Here is a 25504-nt window from a genome sequence, read left to right on the forward strand (position 1 = left end):
ACAGATGCGGGCTGAACGGCAGTGGGGAGTGGGCGGGGCGGTGAGGGACAGGGGGCGGGGTCTGAGGCGGGGCCCAGTGTTATTGGGCCGGGGCCGGCCTGCCTGTCATCGCTGGCCGGACGCCTGCAGCTCACGGCGTTTCCAGGACAGGTGGTGACAGGGGTGGCCGTGACAGGCCAGGGACTCGGAGCGCGGGGAGAGCTGGCAGGCTGCAGACGGCTTGGCAGGGCATGAGAGGCAGAGGCCTATATATCACACCCACCCCCCCTTCTGTTTCTCGAGAGGTCATTGCAAGGGTACGAGCAGTAATGACGCTGGATGTGCGAACGGCCAAAATAACACCTCAGCTAGCTGTACAGGTCACAGAAAGGGGAGGGGGGTGGGTACAGTAGGTAGGTGGGGGGGGGCGTTCTCCAGCTTAGGAGGACAGGACAGGACAGGGACGGGACCAAATACCCACCTCATTCTCAGAGAGCTGGTCGTTCTCCTGTCCGAGGGTAGGAGACAGCGGACTGTTTATCTGCTCAAGCGTTTAAAAAAAGACACAGCAGTTAAGTGACATTTTTTAATTTAGCAAAAATCCCTACGCGGTGCACTGGAGGACACTAAATAGATTTAAGGCCCTCCGGTTGAGCCAATTATTATACGGTCTGCTAGCTTCTTGAAGCATTTATGCGCTGAAATGGTTGTATATTTACACAGTGGTAAAATGTTGCCGCCAATTAATTATGGAGGAGCTACTAATTGAAACCATTAGCAATGCACGCCGGCAATCGCTTTTGATCTGGAAATTCTGCAAACATAACAGAAGGAAACAGGAAAACCAATTCACAGGCGAAGGATTACGACGCGTTTAGTTGATTTTAAATTAAAATAAGGGCAATAAGTCAGTATACCCATATGGTACGTAAAACCACCACAGAAATCAATATTGGAGTGAAACTCAATGTCTTCTCCTTTTAAAAGGTGAATGAACACTGACAGAGCAGAGATAGATAGATAGCTAATATGCAGCCTTGGTGCTGTGTACAGCATACTGTACTACTCTGTAGCAGAAGGAATTAAACAGAAGGGAACCATTAATAATTAAAGGGTCTCTTTAAACATTCACTGAGAAGCGGTTGAACTTCCTCCAGGCGGGGTACGCGCGGCTGTCCGTGGAGGCCGCGATCCCACGCCCCGCGAACGTTTGATCAACCGCGCGGCGGTTTGAGAACTTTACCCGCCTCCCTGTCAGCCCCGCGCTGACGTCTCTATTCCACCCGCCGTACCGATCGCCCCCCCTGCCACGCTTCCCCTATCAGTTCATCTTACACTGGAGTAAATCGCACGGGAACGCCTTGCTGTAAAACTGCAGCGTTTCGGATGCAAAACGACAGGATCTTTCAACAGCATTTTTTCAAACGCTTTTGAGGCGTTGATCGCTGATGACTGAAAGCAACTAGAAAAGAGCATTTTATTGCCAACTGAATTCAGAATGGCTTCTATGGGACACGTAGGCTATTAATTGTGAGAAAACAATAATAATTTGATCAAATCCATAACCCCAAAGAAAGTCTAGCATCCTACATCACTCACGCTTAAAGCTTTGCTCGCGTGAAACACTGGAGCCTCCAATCAGGAGCGGGCGGCATCACACGCCGACCCAGCGGAGTGGCGGAGGGCGGTCCCATGCCGCTAAGGCCCGCTCGTATGGGTGATAAGGGAGAGGATGGAGAGCAGGGCACAGAGCGGCTCTTTGTTTCCACTGGTGGAAGGAGGGGGAAAAAGGTCACATGACACAGCTGACATCACGCATAATCGCGCTCCCGGCGGCTCGGTCTGCGCTCGGAGAGAGCTGCCGCTCGGTATTCTGAGGAAACCACTCCGGAACGCCACCGTGGCCGAATCCGGCCGCGCTGCCACACCGTCCCCATCGCTACGCTAACACATCCGCTCAGATCACATTATGCCATTTCCAGCATCCCAGTTCTACGCCCTCTGCGTGGGCTGATAGGCCATTATTCCACCGACAGTGTTCAAATCGCCAAGCCTGTGTCACTCATAAACAATTACGTTCAATCGCAGCGAGTGAAATAGCTTGTTTCCTTCCGCTGAATTGAGGGTAAAGGCCCTTCACAAGTCAGCGCAAATCAACTGAAATAGCTATGGTTGGTTCACAGTCACGCCCTTTAAGATATCACTCAAGCTTTTCACACCCTGGTACGAGGTGTCAAAACGATTCCAGCTTGCAAAGCCACTAGCAACAGCGAGCTGTTCAGAAACAAACGACACACACAACAAAGCGTTTCACTTCCACACTTGAAATAAAACTAAAACATTACTTTGAAGAGACAGTAGGCTACATTGAATTACTACTGCTTCTGCAACAGCTAGCTATATACGTATATTTTAAAATGAGCCTAGCTGAATAAAGGTTTGAAAGCTACACACAGAGCATGTTGTGTATTTCAGACAGGTGGGTAAATGGCCTCTGGTGAACCTGTGGAAGAGGCTAATGAGTATCCGGGAAAAGAGGACAGCCTGGAATAAACAGCCTAATAATTCCACTGGTTCAGGCCATGATTGAGCATCAGAGCATTTTAAGAGATGTTTATGATTACTCTGAGGACGCATATTCGCTGCAGCATCTGCATCTTTCCTCTTTGTTTAATTAGCAAGCCAATTAATTTAATGGTCCTGAAGCCCGGGAATGCACCTTGGCGAGAATCCCATCTCACCTCGCAATTTTGCATTTACTTCCTGTCACGTGACCTGAGAGCGAGGTCCCATATGAGGCCACCTCGGACCAGCTGCCTTCCCGTCATCTGCTTCGAAAAACCCGTTATTAATTAAAAGAGCCCCTCTGCAGTGGCACGCGGGTGCGGTGGGAGAACTCGCTCGCGCGCGGCTCTTAAGCTCTTTCATCCTGCTGTTATGATATACGTCGTATTAAGCTCTGCTGTTGCGATATGTGACATTAAGCTCTGCCGTTGTGATATGCGGCTGAACGTCAGGTGCACTCGTGGAGGAATGACAGGTAGGATACCGAACATGACAGCTGCCTGACGAGGAAGACTGACGTGAGACAGACAGGGGGCAAGCGGAGAGGGCCAGAGCTAAAGAGGACAACAGGCCAGAAAGTGGCACGGCGGGGGAGCCTCGCGATTTCGGCCAGATATCCCCGGAGTGCCATATATCTAGTACTGCCTCCCAGCTACACAATAGAAATTATCCAGGGGACCTGCCCACACCATTACAAAACACAGGACAAAATACAAAAAAAATAAAACAAAGACACAAAAATAAATTATATCTCTGCGCGAGTTATTCATCTACGCGTGACTGCCGTAGACTCGCGTGCCGCCCGTGCGCCAGGTGGCTGATTGAGGCGAACCCGGCGTGTGGCTGGGAAGCGGGGCTGGGCGTACCGCGCGCGAAAGCTCCGTGTGTATCCTGAATGTATTTAAATGCATTAAATTAGATGTATTACGGATCTGTGATCTCGGCGGGTGCGCTGCATGTAGCGTGGCAGGGGTTCCCCGTATTCCTTCACCCCGATATGAGCACCATATGTGCGTCTGCTGAACATCCCGCTGCCCACTCAATAAATCAATCCAGATTTCCACTTAAAAACTGAAAGGCTAAGCTCACGCAGTTCACAAGACATAATTACAGCTCTTACGTCGCTGTATGTATGCACTATAGTCTATATGAGGTGGTCATAATTTATTTTCTAAGTCTTGCATTATTTTTCCAGCAATATTTATTTTGCATTAAATATAAGGAGGCACGATAGAACAATTAGATAGAACACAGTCCTTAAACCCAGTACCTGTTATGGTTGTCAGTGTACTCAGTGTCCCTGTGCATTCTGCATTGCTAATCTCTGTCTGACTCCTGGTTCTCTGTGTAAAATGTGTGTCCATTGGATTTAAGCGTGTGATATAGACGTCTGCATGAATGCTGTGTGTATTGAGAAGATGTACATGTGTTCTGTATCTGAAAATAAATTGTAGCCTACAAATGAAAGTACGATTGGCTAAAATGTTACGTTAAATTAAATAACACAGGAAGATCTGAATAAGATCCATAAATCTTAATCTACTATACATTATAATTGTTTCTATGGCTGTCGCAAGTCATATTGGTTAATATTACTACTGTATTCATTGCGGTTGGTTTTTTGTTGTTCTTAATGGAAGAAAATTGCATACATAGTTTGTTATCATCATTTTAGATGACAAGCTACGATAGGCTAAATGGCCTGTCATAATAGTCCTATCTGCAGTTTAGAAATATACTGGATCGATGAGCATTTTCTGGATTGCTGTGTACACTCTGGATTGATGCATGTGCCAATACAGCGGATAGCATATTTTCACATCTATTTTGGCTCCGTGGATGCATTACTGCAAAAACTCTCTATGCTAGGCTACTACAGTTCTGCCAGAGTAAATTAGAGCTGTAATATTCGACCCACAAATATCTCCAGTGTGCACAATCGTCAGTGGAGGTTTACAGCGCCCGTCACACAAGAACAGACTGATTTAGCGCCCCCCCGACACCCCTCCAAAAAACACCCCACCCCACGCCAGGGTGACCCCACACGCTCATTCGCTGTCACAGCACAGCGGGGCGACAGCTGTATCCACGGTTCTCCAATCAGCCTAACAAAGCACTCTGCATACAAACACCGCGCACATTCCCCTAATGAGAGAAAACACAACAACGGTCCCAATTAGATGCAGTTAAGACCTTGGACGAACAGCTCCACGGGGGCTTTAACGTAATATATAACCAGGTAGCGATGCAGGGAGGCGGCAAACACGTCTGCTGACTTCCCATTCGCACGTGGAATTGGGGTCGGGTGGTGGTGACCCCGATTCAGCATGCGGTCCCATACTGCCATGAGGCGGCGTAAAAACGCGGTTTTTATGACTAATTAGCTAACTGGCAAGAAAAGGCTAACGGCGCAGGTAGCCGGGCGATCCCCGAAGAACGACACAAAGGACCGCGATTCGCGTAAACAAAGACTCCGCTTCCTAGAAAGCGTAGCCGTGGCGACCGAGGAGCCGGGTGATAGATCGCGGCGCGCTGCAGAGACGCCCCACGCTGGGAGACGCCGGGAGGGCAGTCAGGAGTTCAGTCTGCCAGCGCTTTGCTCTCCAAGACAGACGCCTTCATTTGTATTCTACCGGCGATGCCGTGTAGGCAGCTTAGAAGATAATAACTAAGGAAAAAAGCGCTCTGAATCTCCTCGCTCCTTCCCCGACCGAATCACATGTCCGAACACAAAGGAGCCGCTGCAGATAAAACGTTTGGGTATCTTCACGCCACGCACCTGAAAACACCCAATTAGCGCAATTGTCACCATAATTATTGGCAGGCCTATTATTTCCGTTATTCGTTCGTTATTTATGTTGTCAATTTTTCAGCGCTTGGGAACAGGGTGTGTGCTCATTTATGTGAGGAGCAAGGAAGGTGTGTACGTGTGTGAAGGGGGGGTGGGGGGTCTTTAGAAACAGGTTGGGGAATGGGAATCATTAAATTCATTGCAAACAAGGCAATATAATAGCTAATTATTTCAAAACAATGCTATGCTGTACTGTATCACAATATATAGAATATACTACCTGACTAAACTATTATGTTGAATAATTATGTGAATTAATATGTTGGGGGGGGGGTCATATAAAAAATAAACCCTTGGTCACCCCCCCCCCCCCCCCCCCCCAGCACTGTTGCTCTGGGGCAGAGCTCACCTCGCCGTTCTCCAGCCCCGCCCCCAGCAGAAGGGGCGTCTCCTGGTTGTCGTTCTCGTCCAGCACCTTGTCCGGGATGGGCGGCGGCTGCTCCTCCTCCTCCTCCTCGGGCGGGGGCGGGGCCTCGGCGGCCCGCCGGGCCTCCAGGTCGGCGCTGTAGCGGCTCTTCTTGTTGAGGTCCACGGACGCGTACTCGTCCCCCGCCTGCAGGGGCGCCCTGCCCGGGCTGGCGGGGCTCAGGCGGCCGTTGGGGATGGGCGGGGCCGCGTCGGACAGGCTGGAGGCCGACGTGCCGTTGGCCAGGCCCTGGGAGCCCGAGCCCTTCAGCTCCTTGACTGTCTCGTACAGGGAGTCCTCCACGCTCACGTCGCGGGACGCCGTCTCCTTCACCACCTCGTACGTCCCGTCCCCCGCGGAGGCCTGCGGGTCCGCCCCCGCCCCCGCCGCCGCCCCCGCCCCTGCCTCGTCCAGGGCGCTGTTGGGGGGGATGCTGGGAAGCTCGCGGTCCTGGTGGCACTTGGAGGACCTCAGCTCAGACTGGCTGGACAGCATCTCCTCCGAGAGGTGAGGACTGGTGTCCAGCGTGTCCTCTGAGAGAACTGCGTGTGGAGGACGAGAGCCCCGCTCACTACCAGCCCAGCACAAGCCAAACTGTCATTTAAAGCCACTGAAAGCAGCCCGCTCCCCCATGCTGACACACTGGATTAATGTGAGCCCAGCTACACCTTCAAACACACTGTATCTTAATGGAACACGGATCCCACCAGGCACCTGTTTACAGAAGCCTGCATCAGAACCCCGGCTGACACACAAAGGGGATTTTCACCTGTACCGCAGGTCAGCGGCCCGTTCTGGGAGCTGCTGGCCACCATGTCGGTCGCGGGGCTGTCGACAGACTGGCTGAACGCCTCCCTCTCCGACACCTGGGGAGAGAGCGCCTTCGGTCACTGAGGTTCCCAGACTGGCTGGGATCAACAGCACGGCGCCCCTTTGTTAGCGCTGCGAACGATGACATCGTCGCATCCGCCGCCAGGGAAGCTGCTGCAGTCTACAGGTCTTTGTTTGGATTTTCAGCCGACGTGCAAGTGAACTAGTGTAGCTCTGTGCTGCCACCTAGTGGCCCCTTCAGGAACCGGCTGCTGTGAGGATACTGAGGAACACTGATTTTGAATAGAAACAATCATTTTGTAAAAGAACAAACTTCAATTGTCAAGGACTCAGTATTAAGGACAAACACACATACATATACAGAAATATATATATTTGTGTGTGTGTGTTTACATTTTATAGCTGGTTGACAAAAAAGGTCTAATGTTATTTTTATAGCACGATACCAGAATTAGAGAGAAAATGACAGTATGCAGGTACAATATGTATTATTAATGGAAGTCTGCGATGCAAAAAATATATTTTTATAAATATAGTTATAAATGTGCATTAATGATTGATGTGACTGTCACTGGGTGACAAATATTTTATTGAATTTTGCTCTTTGCATGGGGCATGTGACTATATAATTTATCACAGTTATTAATAAAGCTGTGTTTTTTTGTTGTTGGAAAAAAAATAGATTTTTCAAGTGGTTTCATTGCAGGAAAATGCAATCAAAAGAAAACGTTTATGTGAATGAAAAAGTGCATCCAACCTGATGCGCTTTATGTGCATCAAAGTGAGACCAACTGTGAACATATCTCCTGCTTCCCACGGCTGGCCTTTCAGTGTGGTTAGCTGTTAAATCATCAAGTCACAATGATGTGCGAAGTTCTCTTTTTCAGGGGGATAGTATCTGCGAGTGAAACATGAGATTCTACCCACAGTGCCGTGCAGCAGCATTGGGTGTGTGGGAGAGGAGCGTGTGCAGCATGCATGGAATGTGGGTTTGAATCTGTGAGTGCGTGCGCGTGTGTGTGTGTTTACGAGTGTAGACGTGTGCAGGCGTGTGTATGCAGTGTAAGTGTGTGCCTATGTGTCTCTATCTGCCTTTGGTCTGTGTGTGTGTGTGTGTGTGTATGTGTGACACACACCCAACAAATGTGTGAAGCAAAGAGGAACATGCATGCGTGTGCTGGTCTGCTCAGAGTCCAGGTTGCACAAGACTACAACCCCACTTTTACTATTACACGCAAATATGCACAAAAAAATGCAGTTGCCTTGAGTTTGTTATTCAAAATGCAGTCAAAGCTGCGAGCTCTGTCCTTGCTCAGAGTAATACACACCCCATTCATCAGGTTCTCATGGTCCCCAGTTGGCAGGCTTTTTTTCTTTTGTCTAGAAACACACAGAAACATCAGCTGTTAGGCTTAGGGTTAGGCGTTCTAACTCTGGCACACACTGTGGCACACACAGTGCCATGGTTAGAAACCCAGCAGAACAAAGACACAGATCTGTGCGTTCCCCCAGATTCAAGCTCACATGTACAACGGGGTACAGGAACGTGCGCTTAATTCCCTTCACTGACATTAGCAATGCTACGCTAAGGTAATAAACTCAGGTTACAAACTACAGTACAACGGATCAAACCAACAGCAATGGCAATACAACACCTCAACCACACTGTGAAAGAAAAGGTTTAAAATACACATCCAGCAGTGGCACAGACAGGAAATGCAACGGTGAAGGTCACACGCGGCACAGAGGCACTCACCCCTGGCAGCTGGCGCACAGCATTAAGAGCAGGGAGATGAGCAGGAAGGCAGCGAGGGCAGCGATGGTGCCCACCAGGGCCAGCTGCCCGCTGCCCGCCGCCCCCGTGACCTCCGCCACACCCGAGCCCCACGCACCACTCAGCAAAGGAGCCATCGCGCGCAGTGGGCCACACTCATCTGCAGGGGGCGCTCCGGGTCGGCAGCCTCACGGCACGTGGGGGGGGGGGGGGTCACCGCCCTGGAGGGGTGTAACAGAGGGTAACGCTGAAATTTTAAACGTCAGAGAACGCGGCAGTGTAGTACAACGGGTAAGGAGCTGGTCACAGGTTCGATTCCCAGGTAGAGCACTGCCGTTGTATCCTTGAGCGTTGCTGCACCTTAATGCTTCAGTATATATCCAGCTGTACAAATGGATGCAATGTAAATGCTATGTAAACGTTGTGTAAGTCGCTCTGGATAACAGCGTCTGCTAAATGCCTGTAATGTAATGTAACACAGGTGTGGCCATTTGTTCTGAGAATATGCCAGACAGTTCCAATGTTTACCATAGGAGACAATGATATAAACCTACTGCATGTACTGTCCTGAGAACAGACAGCATTGCTCATGATTATTTGCCTGCTGGAAAGTTTTCCTCCCTCCAGTGAGGGTAAAAAGCACCTGAAAGCACTTTGCCTGGGCACTGCTCCCACTGTTACTCACTTGCAATCTTAATACATCATTCAGTTTAATTTGATGGATTACCAAGGTAAGTGTCGGTCTATTACGTTGGTCTGCTTCCAGTAAAAAACAAAGGGTGCGTTTATATATATGTAAAAAGTTGTGTAAGTCGCTCTGGATAAGAGTGTCTGCTAAATGCCTGTAATGCAATGTTCTATAATTAACTTGCTCAGAAAGTGATTGCAAATAACTATTTAAAGCACTACACATTTGACAAAGTGTATACCCCAACGTACGTGACTACATTGGGGTCATAGGGTCTGCATGTACCCCTGATTAATCAGTGAATTAATAGTTTTAAGTTAAAAAAATATTCAGACATTTTATTTATCTGTGTGACCCAATGTCTATGATTGGCTACATGAACAACTCGTTGAAACACAGGTACCGTCTACCCAAGCTGTAACACACGCAATAACACTCAACTTAATCTGTGGCGGTATTTGTTCACAAAACGATACTCTTCACGTATGATGATGATGCGGAATTCCGTAAGGTGCGTGAAGTTTCACCACCAGGGGGCAGCCCAGGCAACAAAAAAATCCTCCTGAATCTTCCCGCCGCGGCAAAACAATGCATCACTGTGCTGTGCAAAAACAACTCGGTCCACTGCAGTTCACTCTATTGAAGAATAACAGAGTGCTGATCTGAGCTGTTCGCACTTGAAAAATAACCTTCGTATAGACCATTTCTGAAATCTGCCCGAAGGCATGCCAAATTAAATCAGGCCCCCGTCCTGCATTATTTTCTACCGGGAGGGGGGCAAGGCGACCGTGCCACACCTCTACGGATTGAATAGAGAGATAAGAATCAGACGACTAGCTCTCCAGCTTGGTACAATGTGTGCTCACCGTCTCATTGTTTTTTATTTATTGATTTATTTTATTTTTTAATTTTTATTTTTGCGGCATTTACTAGCGAAAAAAACTTCCGATAATCAGGAAGCACTAGGCAGCGATGCACTTCGGCAGAAGGGAATCCCTTTTCTCCCGCAGACAGAGGACAGAAGACCGCAGAAGAACACACAGAACGCAATGGGGTCAGAGAGTAACGACTCGACAATATGCGGCCCACAGAGCTGGCGGCACGGAGCGCATGCCGATGGAGTCTGCGACTGTGAGTCCCATGAGGTTTCTCTGCATGCGCTCTGAAAAAGCCCTTTGTGAGCCAGTGGACCCTATGCAAATGTGGCTGTCGGCGATGGAAGCGTCGGTTGTTTCCCCCGGTGCTATGTGTACGAAACTTTGCATTGACAAGGGTATGCGAAAATAAATACTCAAACACTACCCGGCTCTGATTCCAAGGAGACATTCTGGAACGGTCACATTCGAGAACGCGAATAGAGTCTGTAAAACAAATCATATTCTAATGGTGCTGCTATATCACCGAGACTGAATTAATTACATTTAGACGGGCAATACAGATTTCCCTGAATAAGCAACTGCCAATGGCTGAAAAGGCACCTTGAGTTGTTCGCTGAGAGAAATAAAAATGAAACAAGAGGATAGGTCGGGAATTGCGCCATATAGATAACTCAGCGCTACCGAGGCCACGTGACCTGGTGTATGGTTAATGCATCCAAGTGAACACTTTCCTTGGGGATGCATTTTCAAATAGATGTTGACTTTTAAAAAAGATCCTATAACGTTCACATTCATGGAAAGCTTTAAGGTGTTATCCAGAAGCCACAGTATACATTTTCCAAAATACATCATTTCAAACTGAGTGACCCATCAAAACACCAATATTGATATTATAAAATAATGAACACAAATCACCCAGCAATCCCCTAACGCACAAGTCAAAACAACAATTAAGAAGTACTTGCAAAAAAAAAAAGAGAACCATACCTTGATGGCAGGAGTTCTTTAGACTTCTTTTCCTGCAGATAAACAAACAGAAAGAAACATGAGCCACCCTTGGGAGTGAACCGTAAAACACGACACAGCCTCTCATGACAGGTTCGGCATGGCATAGTAAATGCGTTGGCTTAACACCAGCATGACATCATAATGGCATTATATCATGGGAGACATAACCCCAGCGCTAATCCACGGCGCGGAGAACAGCCACTTCCCTGGGAGGCGTGACAAAGCGCTCGCTCCCTCCCAGCTGCCCCCGGCGACAGGCACGCACGTCAAAAAAAAAAAAAACAGGCAAAATGAGCTACTCTCCCACGGTCCCAATTCGAAGAGCATCTCATCTCTGGTCCGGTCAAAACCACATCGGACAAGCGTAAAACACACACACACACACACACACACTCAAGAGTACACCGTACAGAGACAGAGATTTTCTTAGGAAAATGGCAACATTTTCACAGAAAGCAAAAAGTAATTGTTCGTAGTGCAAAAGAAAAACTGGTGTACAGGTGCCAAGAGGTGCAGGGTGGAAGGGAAACGAGCCACGGTTTTGTTTATGAGACACTGCCCCAGGCCACGGTGCTTTGGGTCTAATCCTGTTGCAGTGCCCTTGCTCTAGTGTAAAAATGGGAGTTTTTAAATTGATTTATTTATGGATGCAGCAAACACACGATGCAGTAAGAGAATGTTGACTCCTTGCCCATTATACAGTGCCTTGAAAAAGTATTTCCTGATTTCCTCCTTTATTGCATATTTATCACACTGAAAGGTTTCAAATCGTTCAACAGAATATAATATTAGACAAAGGGAAACTGAGTAAATGTAAAAATGCATTTTAAAAATAATTACTTTTATCTAATGAAAAAGTCACATACCCATATCACCCATCTGAAAAAGCAACAGCCACCTTAGTTACTCTATCAACCATCATATCAACTTTGATAATTAGATTTATCTGTTTGAACACAGCTAAAGCAGCGGCTTTATTGCAGCCAGCCCTGTTGATCCTGAACCTCAGCCATACTGATCCTTACCATCAGTGCGAAGTTTCACCACAAAGTTTCTACAAGCACACGATGCCACGGTGAAAGGAAATTCCAGAAGAGATGAGGGAAAAAAAAGTTGTTGAAATATATCAGCCTGGAAAGGGTTACAAAGTCATTTAGAAGGCTCTGGAACGTGAATCACAGTGAGAGCCATAATTTCCAAATGGAAAACAACTGGAACGGTGGTGAATTTTCAGTGGCCGGCCTGCCAAAACCTCTCCAAGGGCGTAGCGACAACTCATCCAGGAAGTCACAAAAGATCCCTGAAGAGCATCCAAAGAGCTGCAGGCCTCTCTAGCCTCAGCTAAGGTCAGTGTTCATGACCTGGCTAAAATGGGATGCATGGGAGAGCAGCAAGGCGAACACCACTGCTAACCAATGCTTGTCTCACGTTTACAAAAAAAGCACCTGGATGATCCCCCAAGCTTTTTGGGGAAAATGTGATGATCGAAAACACAAAAGCAAATCCACATCTCAATGGCTGAAAAGAAACAAAATGTAAGTTTTAGCTTGGTAATATTCAAAGACCTGACTTGAACCCAACAGAGATACTGTGGCAGGCCCTGAAATGAGCCGTTTATGCTGGAAAACCTACCAATTTGTCTGAATTAAAGCAGTTCTGCAAAGACTAGCGGGCTAAAATTCATCCACAGCGATGTGAAAGACTGATATCTAATTATAGGAAGTTTGGTTGCAGTTGACGAATATGCAATAATAGAGAAAATCAGGAAAGGGGTAAATACATTTTCACAACACTGTATAAGCATTCATTTATTATTGCTTTAAGAGTACTGCAACTATACCGCAGTTACACAGTACTACTGTCATTTTAACAAGACGCAGTAACATTCAGAACAGAAGGCTATGCCATCGTGCTGGTGTGTAATGTGTGCAGTCCAGACGGAGCTCACAGGGAAGAGAGATCGATACCAGAGCAGAAAATAATCAGACCCTGCCGAGGATAGCCCCGTCTCAGAAGTCATTAAGGCATTGCTCAGTGACAAAGGAACTGCACTCCTCCGTCTCCTCTTCTGCGAAACATTCACTTTTCTCACCGAAGCAATAAGAAAAATAAGTGAAAACGCTGTGTTCTGTTTGCAGAGGCTGTAAGACATAGGCCATATTTATACCGTACACAGTCATACCTATTTTTAAAAATGCACATATACGCTTGAAAAATTTCAAGGGTAGATGTGTAATATACGTGAAAAAAATTCAACCTCGATTCACTGTCTTTTTTTTTTACATTCGTGTCACACAAACACGTGCGTCATGATGAAGTGAAGTACTCTGGGAAAACTGCGTACGCAGCAGTGACACCTGTTTCTCCCGCCTGGATAGAAGCACCTGGCAGCAGGCTGCTGGCACGCGCATGAAAATCTGAATCCCAGCTCATCCCACAGCGTTACCATGAGCCTGCGTCAGTCAGTCCGTCCGTCTGTCCGTCAGTCCGTCAGTCAGTCAGCGGGCCGGCCGAGGCAGTCGGAGCGGTACGCGTTGAGCTGGCACGCTGGGACCGCCCCCGGCAGGTCGCGCGGGCCCCGGGGACGCCGGGGGACACCGGGGGACGTGCAGCTGGGTCGGCCTGAGAAAGCGTCCGGTCCGGGGTTCTCGTGTGAAAGCCCAGGGCTGCTCCGTCAGTAAATAATCCAATCTTGGAAAAATGTCATTCATAAACAAAAAAGCGCAACAAACACCCCCTCCCCTCCCCCCACAGGCCAGCGAACGAGGGGGGGGGGGGGGGGCGCACAATCCAAAGCTGCTTCAGCAGCACGTGCTACTACGCTCAGGAGCCAGTTCAGTCCTGCGCAGCTGTACAAGATATTCTCCTCTTCAGAGACAACCCATAAAACTGTAACTTAAGCCAAGTCAGTTTGAGCCATAACTGCCAACACAAATTCATACTGGCAACGGGCAGCCTGACCGCAAATATCAACAGAGAAACAACGGAGGAATCGGTTTTTAAATCAGTCTCTCGGATTCATTTCGCGGTTACCAAATGCTTTGTTGCAGCGTATGTCGGCCCGGGTGATGGGGAGACGTTTTAAATATCGTGTTGTTGAGAACGCGAATCCGGGGGCCGCCGTCTTGAGCCCGCTGGCCTCGCGAGAGATTGTCGGATGGTGCCGTGTGCACCCGGAGGGTGAGAGGGGGGTGGGGTTCCTGTCCCAGACACCCACGGCGAAGACGGTTAAATTGAGCCCTGCGCTGGCCACCAGACGCCACCCTCCTCTGTCTGAGGCAATACCGTCAGGGCTGAAACGAACTGTGACTAATTGCATCTCTGATATCATTGGAGCTGCCAAGGGGAAGAGGGCCCGCAGGCTCGGGGTCACCGCGCCCGGGGCAACCAAACGACCAATCGACAGCTGCTCTGCGGAGGGAGGGCGTGGCCTTCTCCCAGTTAATGCGGGCAGCGTTAATCAACTGAAACGATGCCACCACACAATCACAGCATTCATCCCTTTGATTAGCTGACTGGCACGCAACAGCTTTTTTCCCCCGACTCCCCGCGCGAACTTTTGTGGGGACTGGCTTTCTTATCGTTCGCGAATGAAAGCCAAAGACACTCTGTCATCCGTCCAGCTCTCAGTGAAAGTAACAGGACGTTCAGGGAGGGCATCCCATCACTCTAGCACTTTGGTAAAATGACAGCGCGCGAGATTAAGGAAATGGCTCCTTGTTCAGTGCTTCCCGTACGAGGAGCAGAAATGCCTTTGAAGTTCATTTTCTGGGAGAGCGAGCGAGATTACCTCCGTTAGAGAAGAGGACTCATCTTCCTCACTGGTCTGGGGGCCGTGGGGGAACAGCCCCCCCCCACCCCCAGGCTCCGGAGCAGTGGGGCAGTTAGGGGCGAGAGGCTGGCTCGCTTTCTAATGGCCCCACTCTGAGTGATTGCAGCTCAGAGAGATGGCGTTCGCCGGTGTCACCAGAGACAGGCATTTCCTGTATTCTCCGAGCCGTCCCGCAGCCCATTGTCGACCTCTGCGCACCTCCCCCCCCCCCGCCCCCCTCCCCTCTGACATAATCACACAGTAAAATGTGCAGTGTTAACTGTACTCTAGCAGAGTACAAACGAGTCCAGGCAGGACCCATACGCACTCCGTAAGTTGATTTAACAATGAGAATTTTACTGTGCAGAGTTGAAGCTCTACTTCATTCTACATGCATTGTTTTAGACAAGAATGCCAAGAAGCCTATTAAACTTAGATGCTGCCCCCCCCCTCCGTACAAGGAAGTGAACCCCTGACAGAATGTTTAACAAGTCCAGGAAGCTGAACGGGGGCACTTCTGTTCATTTTCTACAGAGTCGAGAAAGCTTTGCACCTAGAACCGCCAAAACCACATCCATGTGAGAAATAGGGGAGAGTGCTGCACAGAAAAGATGGCCCCACGAAAAAAGGAATGGTTCTCATGGTAATTCATAAGAGAGAAACCGCATACACTCCCACTCCCAAAATGCTAAGTAATAGCGAGTAGCGGAATGATGATGCGCAAGGTTTCGCGCGGTTGCCGCCTGATGCGAGCGCGCCGCTAGCTGTCCGAAGCGAGGGACACCGTGGGCGTGTGGCGGACACACGCGCCCAGGGAGCGCGCTCTCCTCTCCGTCACCCCGGTTACGGTCTCCAGGCTGTGGCTCAGCATTCAAAGCGCAGAGACTCACTATGTTGCCGGTGCAGTTCTGCTGAACAATGTTGTCTGTGTGTGAGCATTAACACACTCTAAGCTAGTCTCTCTCTCTCTCTTTCTCTCTCTGTCTGTATCTCTCTCTCTCTCTCAGTTCTGCATTCACAAAAAAAGAGGAAACTACACAATATAATAAACAATAGACTAATAATAAACTAGACAATATAACTGGCAATTTTGCTTGACAGACATGCTCAATAGATAAACCTAAACCTGAAATACGACCACTGCATCAAACATGAGGTTGGTATAGTAAAGTCAAAACATTTAGGTTAGGCAGGCCAAACTAAAAAAAAAAAAAGAAAAAAAACCTTTAATACTACTAAATATCCACAAAGATAGGAGCTGGAGCCTATCCCAGCTTGCGTTGGGCAAGAGGCAGGTAATGACAAGTCGCCAACCCATGGCAGGGTACGCGCACCATTCACCCACACACTCATACCTAGGGGCAGTTTTAGACTCAACGATTAGCCTAACCCACGTGTGTCTTTGGACTGTGGGAGGAAACCAGAGAGAACCTTCCAGGATTCGGACCCAGAACCTTCTAGCCATGAGGCAACAGCGCACCATTGTGCCCTGCTCCCGGATTCCGTCAACACCGCTTTCTTAAATTTGATTTACAAATGAAATTCAAATGTCACTTTTTTTTGCAATAAGAAAACACCTAACGTGAACGTAAAACATTCCATAGACATACCGTTGAAGAAAAAGCATCGACGTTAAGATGGGTCTGAGTCGAGAGTTTGTCTTCAGAAGGAGAGCACAAAACGGTAAAGTCAGTATCTTCTGTTTTTTTTTTTTTAATCACAAACAGCTAAACATGCTCTGCTTCCTTAGTCGCGCTCTTGCATGACCCCTGTACTGTACTCCATAAAAGCACAGCTAGCTACAGTAAAGGTGCTGATGCTTCTGGGTGTAGTGCAGACCCAGCCTTAAACACAGCCCCACAGTTTAGCATGGCCACAAAAGAGGAATTAGCTATTTTCAGAGTGTACAGGCTCAGCAGTATTTCCAACATGTCTGAACAGAAACAAGTAGCCGTTTTAAACCACTCAGGGCCACTTAGCAAGAGACTAGCAGGGTTCGTCACCGTGGGCTCAGCACACAGAACAGCTGCAGTGGGCTCCAGAATCATTGGCACCCTTAATAAAAATGAAATAAGAAAAAAGGCTGCATATAATAAATGACACGGATGATAATCTATATGTTATGTTCAAACATAAGGCTAAACTATATACTTTTATTTCAATACATTTACTCTCACGCGTCAATGTTTTTTTATTAAGTAATCTAATTTTTTCTGAAAACCATAGGTGCCATAATCATTGGCACCCCTAACAATTATTGTAAGTAGTTCATCTTTTAGTTCATCTCAGTTTAAAGGAACTATATTGGGTCAAATCCATCACTTCCTGTTTCACTTGAGAATAGAAATAAGGTAACAAGCATACAAAATCGCTTTGTCATCCATCAGCATGGGAAAAGCCAAATAACTGTCAATTCAGAAGAGACCGATGGTAATTTACCGTCACAAGTCTGGTAATGGGTACAGAAAGAGACACAAACGGTTAAACATACCACTTAGCACTGTAAGGGCAATAATAAAAAGGTGTAAAACATACGGAATGGTTGCAAATTTGGCAGGAAGAGGAAGCACGTGCATGGTGTCCCCACGGATGGTGAGGAAGATGGTGAGGGAGGCCATCAATAACCCAAGGATCACTGTTTAAGAATTGCAGAGATTAGTTTGTTTCCTGCGGTTAACAAGTCTAAAAAAAACATAAAATGGCACCTCCATACCAACTAACTCTTTTGAAGGGTGGCACGAAGACAGCCCTTACTGAGCACAATAAAAAAAAAACAAGAATCTGGAGCTTGCCAAACCTCATTTGAATTATGACTGGAAGAGAGTGCTATTGTCAGATGAGACTAAAACTGAACGTTTTGGCCATACACACCATCAACATGTTTGGCGGCAAAAGAGGAATGCATACAGGAGAAGCACCTCATACCTACTGTCAAATATGGGGGTGGGTCATTGATATTTTGGAGATGTTTTGCTGGCAGTGGTCCCGGGACATTATTTTACAACAATGGCACAATGAATTCAACAAATTACCAGGAAGTTCTGGCTGAAAATTTGGTTGTCTCTGCTAAGAAGCTAGGACTTAGGTAGACTGTCCAGATGACTCCAAGCATACATGAAAATCTAAACAGAAATGCTCAAGTGAAATCAACATCCATGTTTTCCAATGGCCATCTCAGTCTCCAGACTTAAATTCCATCAAAAACCTGTGGTCTGAACTGAAGCGGGGGGTTCATGAGCGCAAACCCAAAGATAGCAATGATTCTGAAAAGTTCTACATGGAGCAATGGTCAAAACTTCCTCCAAATGTGTTCTCTAACCTTATCACAAATTATACGAAAAGACTCATGGCTGTCATCTTTGCCAGGGGTGTTTTCACAAAGTATTAAACCAGTTCACATTTGTATCATTCGCAGATGTACGACGATGGCCACGGTGGGACTTGGCTCGGTCAAAGGGCTGCACCCTGAAAATCTACTAATGCAAAGAGTCTAAACAGGAAGTGTCCAAATGGCAGACAATGAAAGCCATTTGGCAAGGCCATGGGAAAATCAGACATGAAAGACCCATTTCAACTGACGGAGTGAAAAAGCCATGAAGGCAACACCCAGAAATGGTCTGGGACCAGCTTAGCGCCAAACTTGCCGGGTCTCGCCTTCGAGCGAAAGCCCACGCGCGGGACCTCGTCGGGCCGGTCGACGGACGGGCACCGCGGGCCGGATGAAGGGGATTACCGGGGCGCGTTAGCGAGAAGACTCCCGTCCCGCGGCGCGTCTGGCTAACCGCGCCAGAAAAGGCGAGGCCGGGCGTCGAGTCGGATTCGTCATCTCGCTCCCGGGCCGGTTGCGTGCGAGAGAAGATCCTAGCGCGTTCGCCTTCGCCCCCCTGCAGCGTGCACTGCACTGCACAGCACAACACAGCACAACAACCGCGACAGCGCTACTAGCATCGCGGGCGCTAGCGGAAGAGGAACGGTACTGATGATGTGGGCGTGGGGGGGTACAGTGCAAACTGGATGGGAGCGGAATGCTTCTAGCACGACCCTCTGCGATCCATTAGCCCCAGAGTGATTTAGTGAAGCTGGCAGATGTCCCTGCTGAGGAACGTGTCTTCCTCCCTACTTTTGATTTATTCGATTTTCACTTCTCTGTGTGCATGAGTGTGTGAGTGGGGGGTGGGGGCAGGGGGTGACTAGAGCATAGCTCTGCTGATTCCTGGCACCCCCCGACGCCCCCCCCCCCCCCCAAACTGACCTTTCTTTCACATCATTTATCAGAGGAGCTCCACGGGACTGGAAGCTCCAGGGTTCAAGCACTCAGGAGCCCGGCGCGACCACAGAACTGAAAACCTGTAACAGTACGACCATACCACACTCCCCACCTACTTTTAACACTACACTGTACAGCCAGTGTGACCACACCCCACCTACTTTCAGGATGTTATGATTTCTGGTTTACATACAAAAGAATGTGGCATGCTATGTTGTTTAACCAAACTCCCTTCTCAACCCTTTCCCACCTCCCAGAATTAGAAGGCAGCTCACCTGCTCGCCTCCAAACGAAAAGGAAAAACAATCAAAACACAACCACACCTCTCGCATCTACAGTAGACAAATATGTCCTGTGTATAATATACTAAGCATAAAAATTAAAGCTCTGAAAAATTTGTATTCTTCAGGTGAATTCCTCCAAATATTCATCTCCCTTGACAGAAAAAAACATACGATGACCTGATACACTAAGAATTCCAATGTAAGAACGTGTAAAATCTGTTTTTTTGTAACTCGTTTTTGCTTTAAGAATCTTGGCGACTTCACAGAATGTCAACACTCTGGGTACTGAGCCGTGTGAGCTTGCAGCCTCTCTTTTTAGCAACAGATGTGAGATCTTGTCCAGCGGCACTGGAATTTAAATGAGGTAAATCAGTACACCATTGGTTCTGTAAGCTGCTCTTGTACTGTACATTTGGGCTGAGCTTACTGTTATGCTAACTGTGGTAACAAGGCCATATCTGTGCAAATTAAACCTGTGTAGCATTCGCTACCGTCCCCTATATCCCACACGTACGATGGACAGAACCCTGTGTTGCAAAGCTGTTTTCACAAATTTGATAACAGCAGAACCAAGCGGGGCGCGGAAATGAATCCGCCACGAGGAGGAGGAGGAGCGGGAACCACAGAAGGGCGGCAGGGAGGAGCGGCCCGCAGAGAAATCCCGTTAGTCTCTGAGGCGTGAAATTCGCAGATGAACAGACAGGGGCGGGCTTCCAGGGTCCCGGAGGTCACGGTGCTCGAAACACAGGAGGGCAGCTCCAGAACCCCACAATGGAATTTTCCGTTCAGCGAAGGGGTCTCCGATTTGGGGGCGGATCCACAGTGGGGTGTTGGGAACGAGGGAGGGAGGGGGGGGGCTCCTGCAGCGCACCCCAGCCTCCACCCGCCCTGCTGCGGCGGAGTCTGGAACCCTCTCGCGGTGTAATGGGCCAGCTCTCGACCCCCACCCTCCCCCCCCACCCCGCCGAATCCAATTTCCCCTCCGTCCTTATCGCATCAAAGTGCCCGCGTTATGTCCACAGAAAGCCTCTCCAGAGCAGCCCTCCATTAGAATCGTCAATTATCTTCCAATATTTGCCTGTTCCTCCTCTATTAGCGGAGTCAACACTGCCACGTGACGCGGGGCGTTAGCGAAATGGCGCCCGCCACCCCCGCTCCGCTCTGCCGCTTTAAAGCGGACACTTACGCCGAGGTACCACACATTTATCAGATTACTCTTCTAGGGCCCCATCTGCAATTAGAGCTCAAAACCTTTCTTATCACAGGAAAATGTGAGCCAGCCGCATCCATTCTGCAGTTTCAAGTGTTTCTGAAGCCCCGGGGGGGAAGGTTATTTTCACTGCAAGAACTGAGAAATTGGAGTTTCCATGACAGTAACGGCTAAATTACACGCACAAAAGGGCCTTTCTGTTCAGCAATAAACGACAACAAGAAAATAGAGTACCTGCTGTATCTGCCCTGTTACACATCTGTTTCATATCTGTTTTTGATATGCAACACAAGAAATGAAACGAAAACCTTCATTTCTCTAAAAGGACACGTGCACCATGGGAATTTTGAGCGAGCAGGTGTCATTTAGCAGCCTCGGTCGAAAAGCGACATTCTCAAAAGGGGATTCTGTAATAATTCTCAGAACAAAACGTTTAAAATGTTGTATTTTTAGAGGAACCTGGTGCTGGGGGAGAGACGCACGTACAGCCTGAAGAGTCCGGCTTTGCGTCAGCAGTATCGACGTGAGTGAATACAGAGCTCCCGGCCGCCGGCCGGTATATTCAGTCATTAGAAAGCCCACAGGGCCCGAGCTCGTAAAAGACCAACCCAGTGATGGACGCGTTCCTCCGCACGGTTTCTGCCGGCAGGGCCCGGGACGTGGGATTAAAGGCGCATCTCTCCCCCGAACGCGTCCCGGGGGGTACGTCCCATACACATTCGTGGGGGGGAGGGGCTTGGGGGGGGCATGGTCCGGTGGAGGGGGGGTTACACAAAGCCGGGGCCGAGGGGAAAGGCTTCCCTCGGAGCCTAAAAATAAAGCCGAATGAAACATCTCTCCCAGGGGCCGCGCTGGAATCCCTGAAGCGCCGGTGGGGGGAGCGGCGCTCGGGTCAGAGGTCACGGGCCGCTCTCCGTTCACAAGACCGGGCTCATCTGCCGAAAGACGCCCCAGGGGAGGGGGTGCAGCTGGCGGGGGTGGGGGCTGGGAACGGGGGGGGGCGGGGCCGGAGGGGGTTCAGGAATGAATCGCGACGCTGGGAAAGAGCTAAACCGCGACCTCGCGGCGGGAGCACACGCTTCCTGTCATACCAGCACGGGCCGCAAACAGGACGAAGGAATGCGGCACTTAAAATTGAACACACATGGAAACATCATCAAAAGAGACTCAGATTTGGCCCGAGGCACTCAAATCCAGAGAGGCCAAAATTCCAATCCTCCTTCTCAGCCCCCCCCCCCCGCCGCCCCAAAGTCTCCGTCTCTCATTACAAACTATGATCCGAACCACACTTTGACGCTGATCAGCCGGCCTGTTTATAAAGCTGTGGGCAGGCTAAAGAAATAAGGAGTGTACGGAGTCCAGTGGTCCCGCGCCCTAGCCACTACACCACCCTGCTGACCGCATCTGTGCATGTGGAGCCTACAGCTGTCCAGCGCGACTCATTCAGAAAAAAACCAACCCTGTTTGTGCAGGGCTCTGAGCCGCCTACTCATGCCACAGAAGGATCGTTGTGTGTCCGTTTCAGAGGGGCGGGGGGGGGGGGGGGGGGGCCAAGCACATTTAATTACCTACAGCTCCTGGTGTCTCACGTACACACAGATCTTTTCAGAAACAGCCGCCCAATCGGGGAGTATACACTGTGTGATAATATAAAGGGGAGTCCAAAAAAAAAAAAAAAAGAATAATAATTTTTTTTGTAGCCATGGCTAGCTTTGAAGCTGTCGGCGTCGGTGCTTTGATGGTCCATTGTGTGAGGTCTGCAGTGGAGTTCATACAAACAGGCGGGAGGCTCTGCTTCCTTTGCACTCCAGGCAGTTTCTGCTCAGGCTAACCTTTAACAGAGTTTGTTTTACAAGATGTTCACTTTTTCCCTCTACAAGAACAGCAAAATGGGCTCTTTTGTGTCTTTTATACCCAGCTCTGTGTCACATTTACATCAGCCATAATACGAATACCGTATCTCATATATCACATCTCATAACACACTAATGGGGCTGTTGAGTGGTTTGTCCTGTTAAAACACCAGGTAAAGATGGTGTAAAGATGAGCACTATGGTCTGGTATCAAAACCTGACTGCGCCCTTGAGTTGACCTTGTTGGATGTGTAACGGGCCAAAGGAACTGAATTAAATATAAAATCCTGTCAATACTGTTTTTATTTATACATTAAGACCCCTTGCCCAAAACTGAATATGTGCAGACCCAATGTTCACAAACATGGAGCCTGAGATTTAGCTGCCAACAGATAATGGATGGAATGACAATGGACGTATGGACAGCAATCGTGATGGTAAAGGTCATAGGGCATCCACATAAAAAATATGAGGCTCATATCCTCAGCACATCTTTGTGACGCCTGCCAAATCTGTGTTTACTTAAAGATGCCTTGCCAAATCTAACAAAAATATATTCATAGCGGGTTTCCATTTACCTTCTGAAATCTTAAAACAAACCTCCTAGTACAGCGACTAATACAAACGAACCTTCCCCACTAAAGATGAAAAGTCGTGTTCTCCATTATTCTGTTTCAGGTGCTGAATCGGGGTGGCCTCGAATGTGTGAGAGGGTAGAGCGTGCCATGCGGTGTGAGAGCATGCCAGCGAATGGGTATGGGTAAGCGGGTCGAGGGCCTTCCAGTGTAGAGCAGGTCTTGTGGTGTATGTGTGAGTGGGTAGAGCGTGCCATGCGGTGTGAGAGCATGCCAGCGAATGTGTATGGGTAAGCGGGTCGAGGGCCTTGCAGTGTATGTGGGAGCGGGTAGAGCAGGTCTTGTGGTGTATGTGAGAGTGGGTAGAGCTGGCCTTGTGCTGAATGTGTGAGCGGGGTTTGTAAAGGGGCAGAGGGGCAGCTCTGGAGTGAGCTCCTGAGAGTAACGGTCGTCTCCTGCTCTGCTCTTCCTGCTGCAGAGGCAGACAGACACCAGACAGGATCACCGGCTGCCATGCCATCGCTAACGCTAACGCTCTACTCTCCCCCTTATTGCAGCAGAGCAGGTCATCTAAGGCCTTTCACACCATCACAAATGCTCTACTCTACCCTGTGCAGCAGAACAGGTCATCTAAGGCCTTTCACACCATCACAAATGCTCTACTCCACCCTGTGCAGCAGAACAGGTCATCTAAGGCCTTTCACACCATCACAAATGCTCTACTCCACCCTGTGCAGCAGAACAGGTCATCTAAGGCCTTTCACACCATCACAAATGCTCTACTCCACCCTGTGCAGCAGAACAGGTCATCTAAGGCCTTTCACACCATCACAAATGCTCTACTCTACCCTGTGCAGCAGAGCAGGTCATCTAAGGCCTTTCACACCATCACAAATGCTCTACTCCACCCTGTGCAGCAGAGCAGGTCATCTAAGGCCTTTCACACCATCACAAATGCTCTACTCCACCCTGTGCAGCAGAGCAGGTCATCTAAGGCCTTTCACACCATCACAAATGCTCTACTCCACCCTGTGCAGCAGAACAGGTCATCTAAGGCCTTTCACACCATCACAAATGCTCTACTCTACCTGTGCAGCAGAACAGGTCATCTAAGGCCTTTCACACCATCCAAATGCTCTACTCCACCCTGTGCAGCAGAACAGGTCATCTAAGGCCTTTCACACCATCACAAATGCTCCTACTCTACCCTGTGCAGCAGAGCAGGTCATCAAGGCCTTTCACACCATCACAAATGCTCTACTCCACCCTGTGCAGCAGAACAGTCATCTAAGGCCTTTCACACCATCCAATGCTCTACCTCACCCTTGCAGCAGAGCAGGTCATCTAAGGCCTTTCACACCATCACAAATGCTCTACTCTACCCTGTGCAGCAGAACAGGTCATCTAAGGCCTTTCACACCATCACAAATGCTCTACTCCACCCTGTGCAGCAGAACAGGTCATCTAAGGCCTTTTCAGTCCAATGACACTCCAGCTTTTAGTGACGTCACTGAACAGCGATGCAGGATCTTGACAATGGTGCCAAATAATTCACCATGTTTGCACACAGACTTCTGTGTAATCAAAGGTTTATTTACTTTAGAGACAAACTCACATATACACACACTCAAGGACAAGGACACCAACTGAAAAGCATTCCCATTGATTGTTCACACTTGTACAGCATTTACTCTCAAACCAATCCACAGGAGAAATAATACCCATGGATTTTTTTGCTCTGTCACAGTAGTTATTTTCACCAATTTTTTTTTTTTCCAAGAAATGCGGTCCTATTTTGACAACATAAAATGAAGCCCGGTCAGAATATTTCAGAATAAACCCACAGTGCTACTCTTTGAAGGCATGGATCTGCCGTACAGCCAGAACACAAAGAGGAAGGTTCTCAATCCATAATAAAGCACTTAAGGCCACTTAAAGACATTTCTTAATTATTTTCTGCAAAAGCACAGAAAATTGTGGGCAAATCACAAAACACTTCACTTTGGAGTCCCAAAGGATGGCGTATGGTATTTCCAACGAACTTCAATTAAAGTAATAATAGGGCTATGCTCACTTGCAACACTCAGACCTCTTAGTAATTATTCCCCTTGATTGTAAAGTCAGTTTCTAAGCTTGAAAACAGAAGTATCAAAAATGCGACACATTTCACATTTTGCATTGCCAATAGTGAGATGTCACCATTGATATTTTGCCTTTTGTCACATATCAAAACCAACGAAGCACAATTCACTTCATGTGCTTGAGGCTTGCCAGAGCCGATTAATGACATTCAACAGATTTTAAGCTCTTGTCTCATTACGAGTTTCTCAATCCAGTTTTTGTTTTTTGATTGATGTGCAAAACTGAAACACACATTCACACTTCCCAGCTCAAATACAAAGCACGTCAGATTTGTAAAAATACAATTTTTCCTTCTTCAGTGGGTAAATGATGATTACGGTCTGCAATACCCCATCATTGTTCAAACTCCAATGTCCCAATTAGCCTAATCTTCTTCCTCTAA

The 25504-nt window shown here is 48.4% G+C and overlaps 1 protein-coding gene across 6 annotated transcripts in view; it reads right to left on the reverse strand.

Moving 5' to 3' along the window:
• Positions 1–25504, reverse strand: part of pag1 (phosphoprotein membrane anchor with glycosphingolipid microdomains 1) — a 40769-nt gene that overhangs the window by 3527 nt on the left and 11738 nt on the right. For 5 of the 6 annotated variants that reach the window (XM_064348170.1, XM_064348169.1, XM_064348168.1 and 2 more), the window contains 6 exons: positions 10960–10991; positions 8389–8627; positions 7961–8012; positions 6571–6667; positions 5745–6343; positions 461–520 (listed from right to left, as the gene is read on the reverse strand). In XM_064348170.1, the coding sequence (XP_064204240.1) occupies positions 461–520; positions 5745–6343; positions 6571–6667; positions 7961–8012; positions 8389–8543 (963 nt within the window). In that variant the 5' untranslated portion in view covers positions 8544–8627; positions 10960–10991. Of the gene's footprint in view, positions 1–460; positions 521–5744; positions 6344–6570; positions 6668–7960; positions 8013–8388; positions 8628–10959; positions 10992–16401; positions 16558–25504 lie in introns of those variants that run through there. The other variant, XM_064348173.1, reaches the window with a different exon arrangement.

Source organism: Anguilla rostrata, chromosome 8, assembly GCF_018555375.3.
Source record: "Anguilla rostrata isolate EN2019 chromosome 8, ASM1855537v3, whole genome shotgun sequence".
In the NCBI taxonomy this organism is placed as follows: Eukaryota; Metazoa; Chordata; class Actinopteri; order Anguilliformes; family Anguillidae; genus Anguilla; species Anguilla rostrata.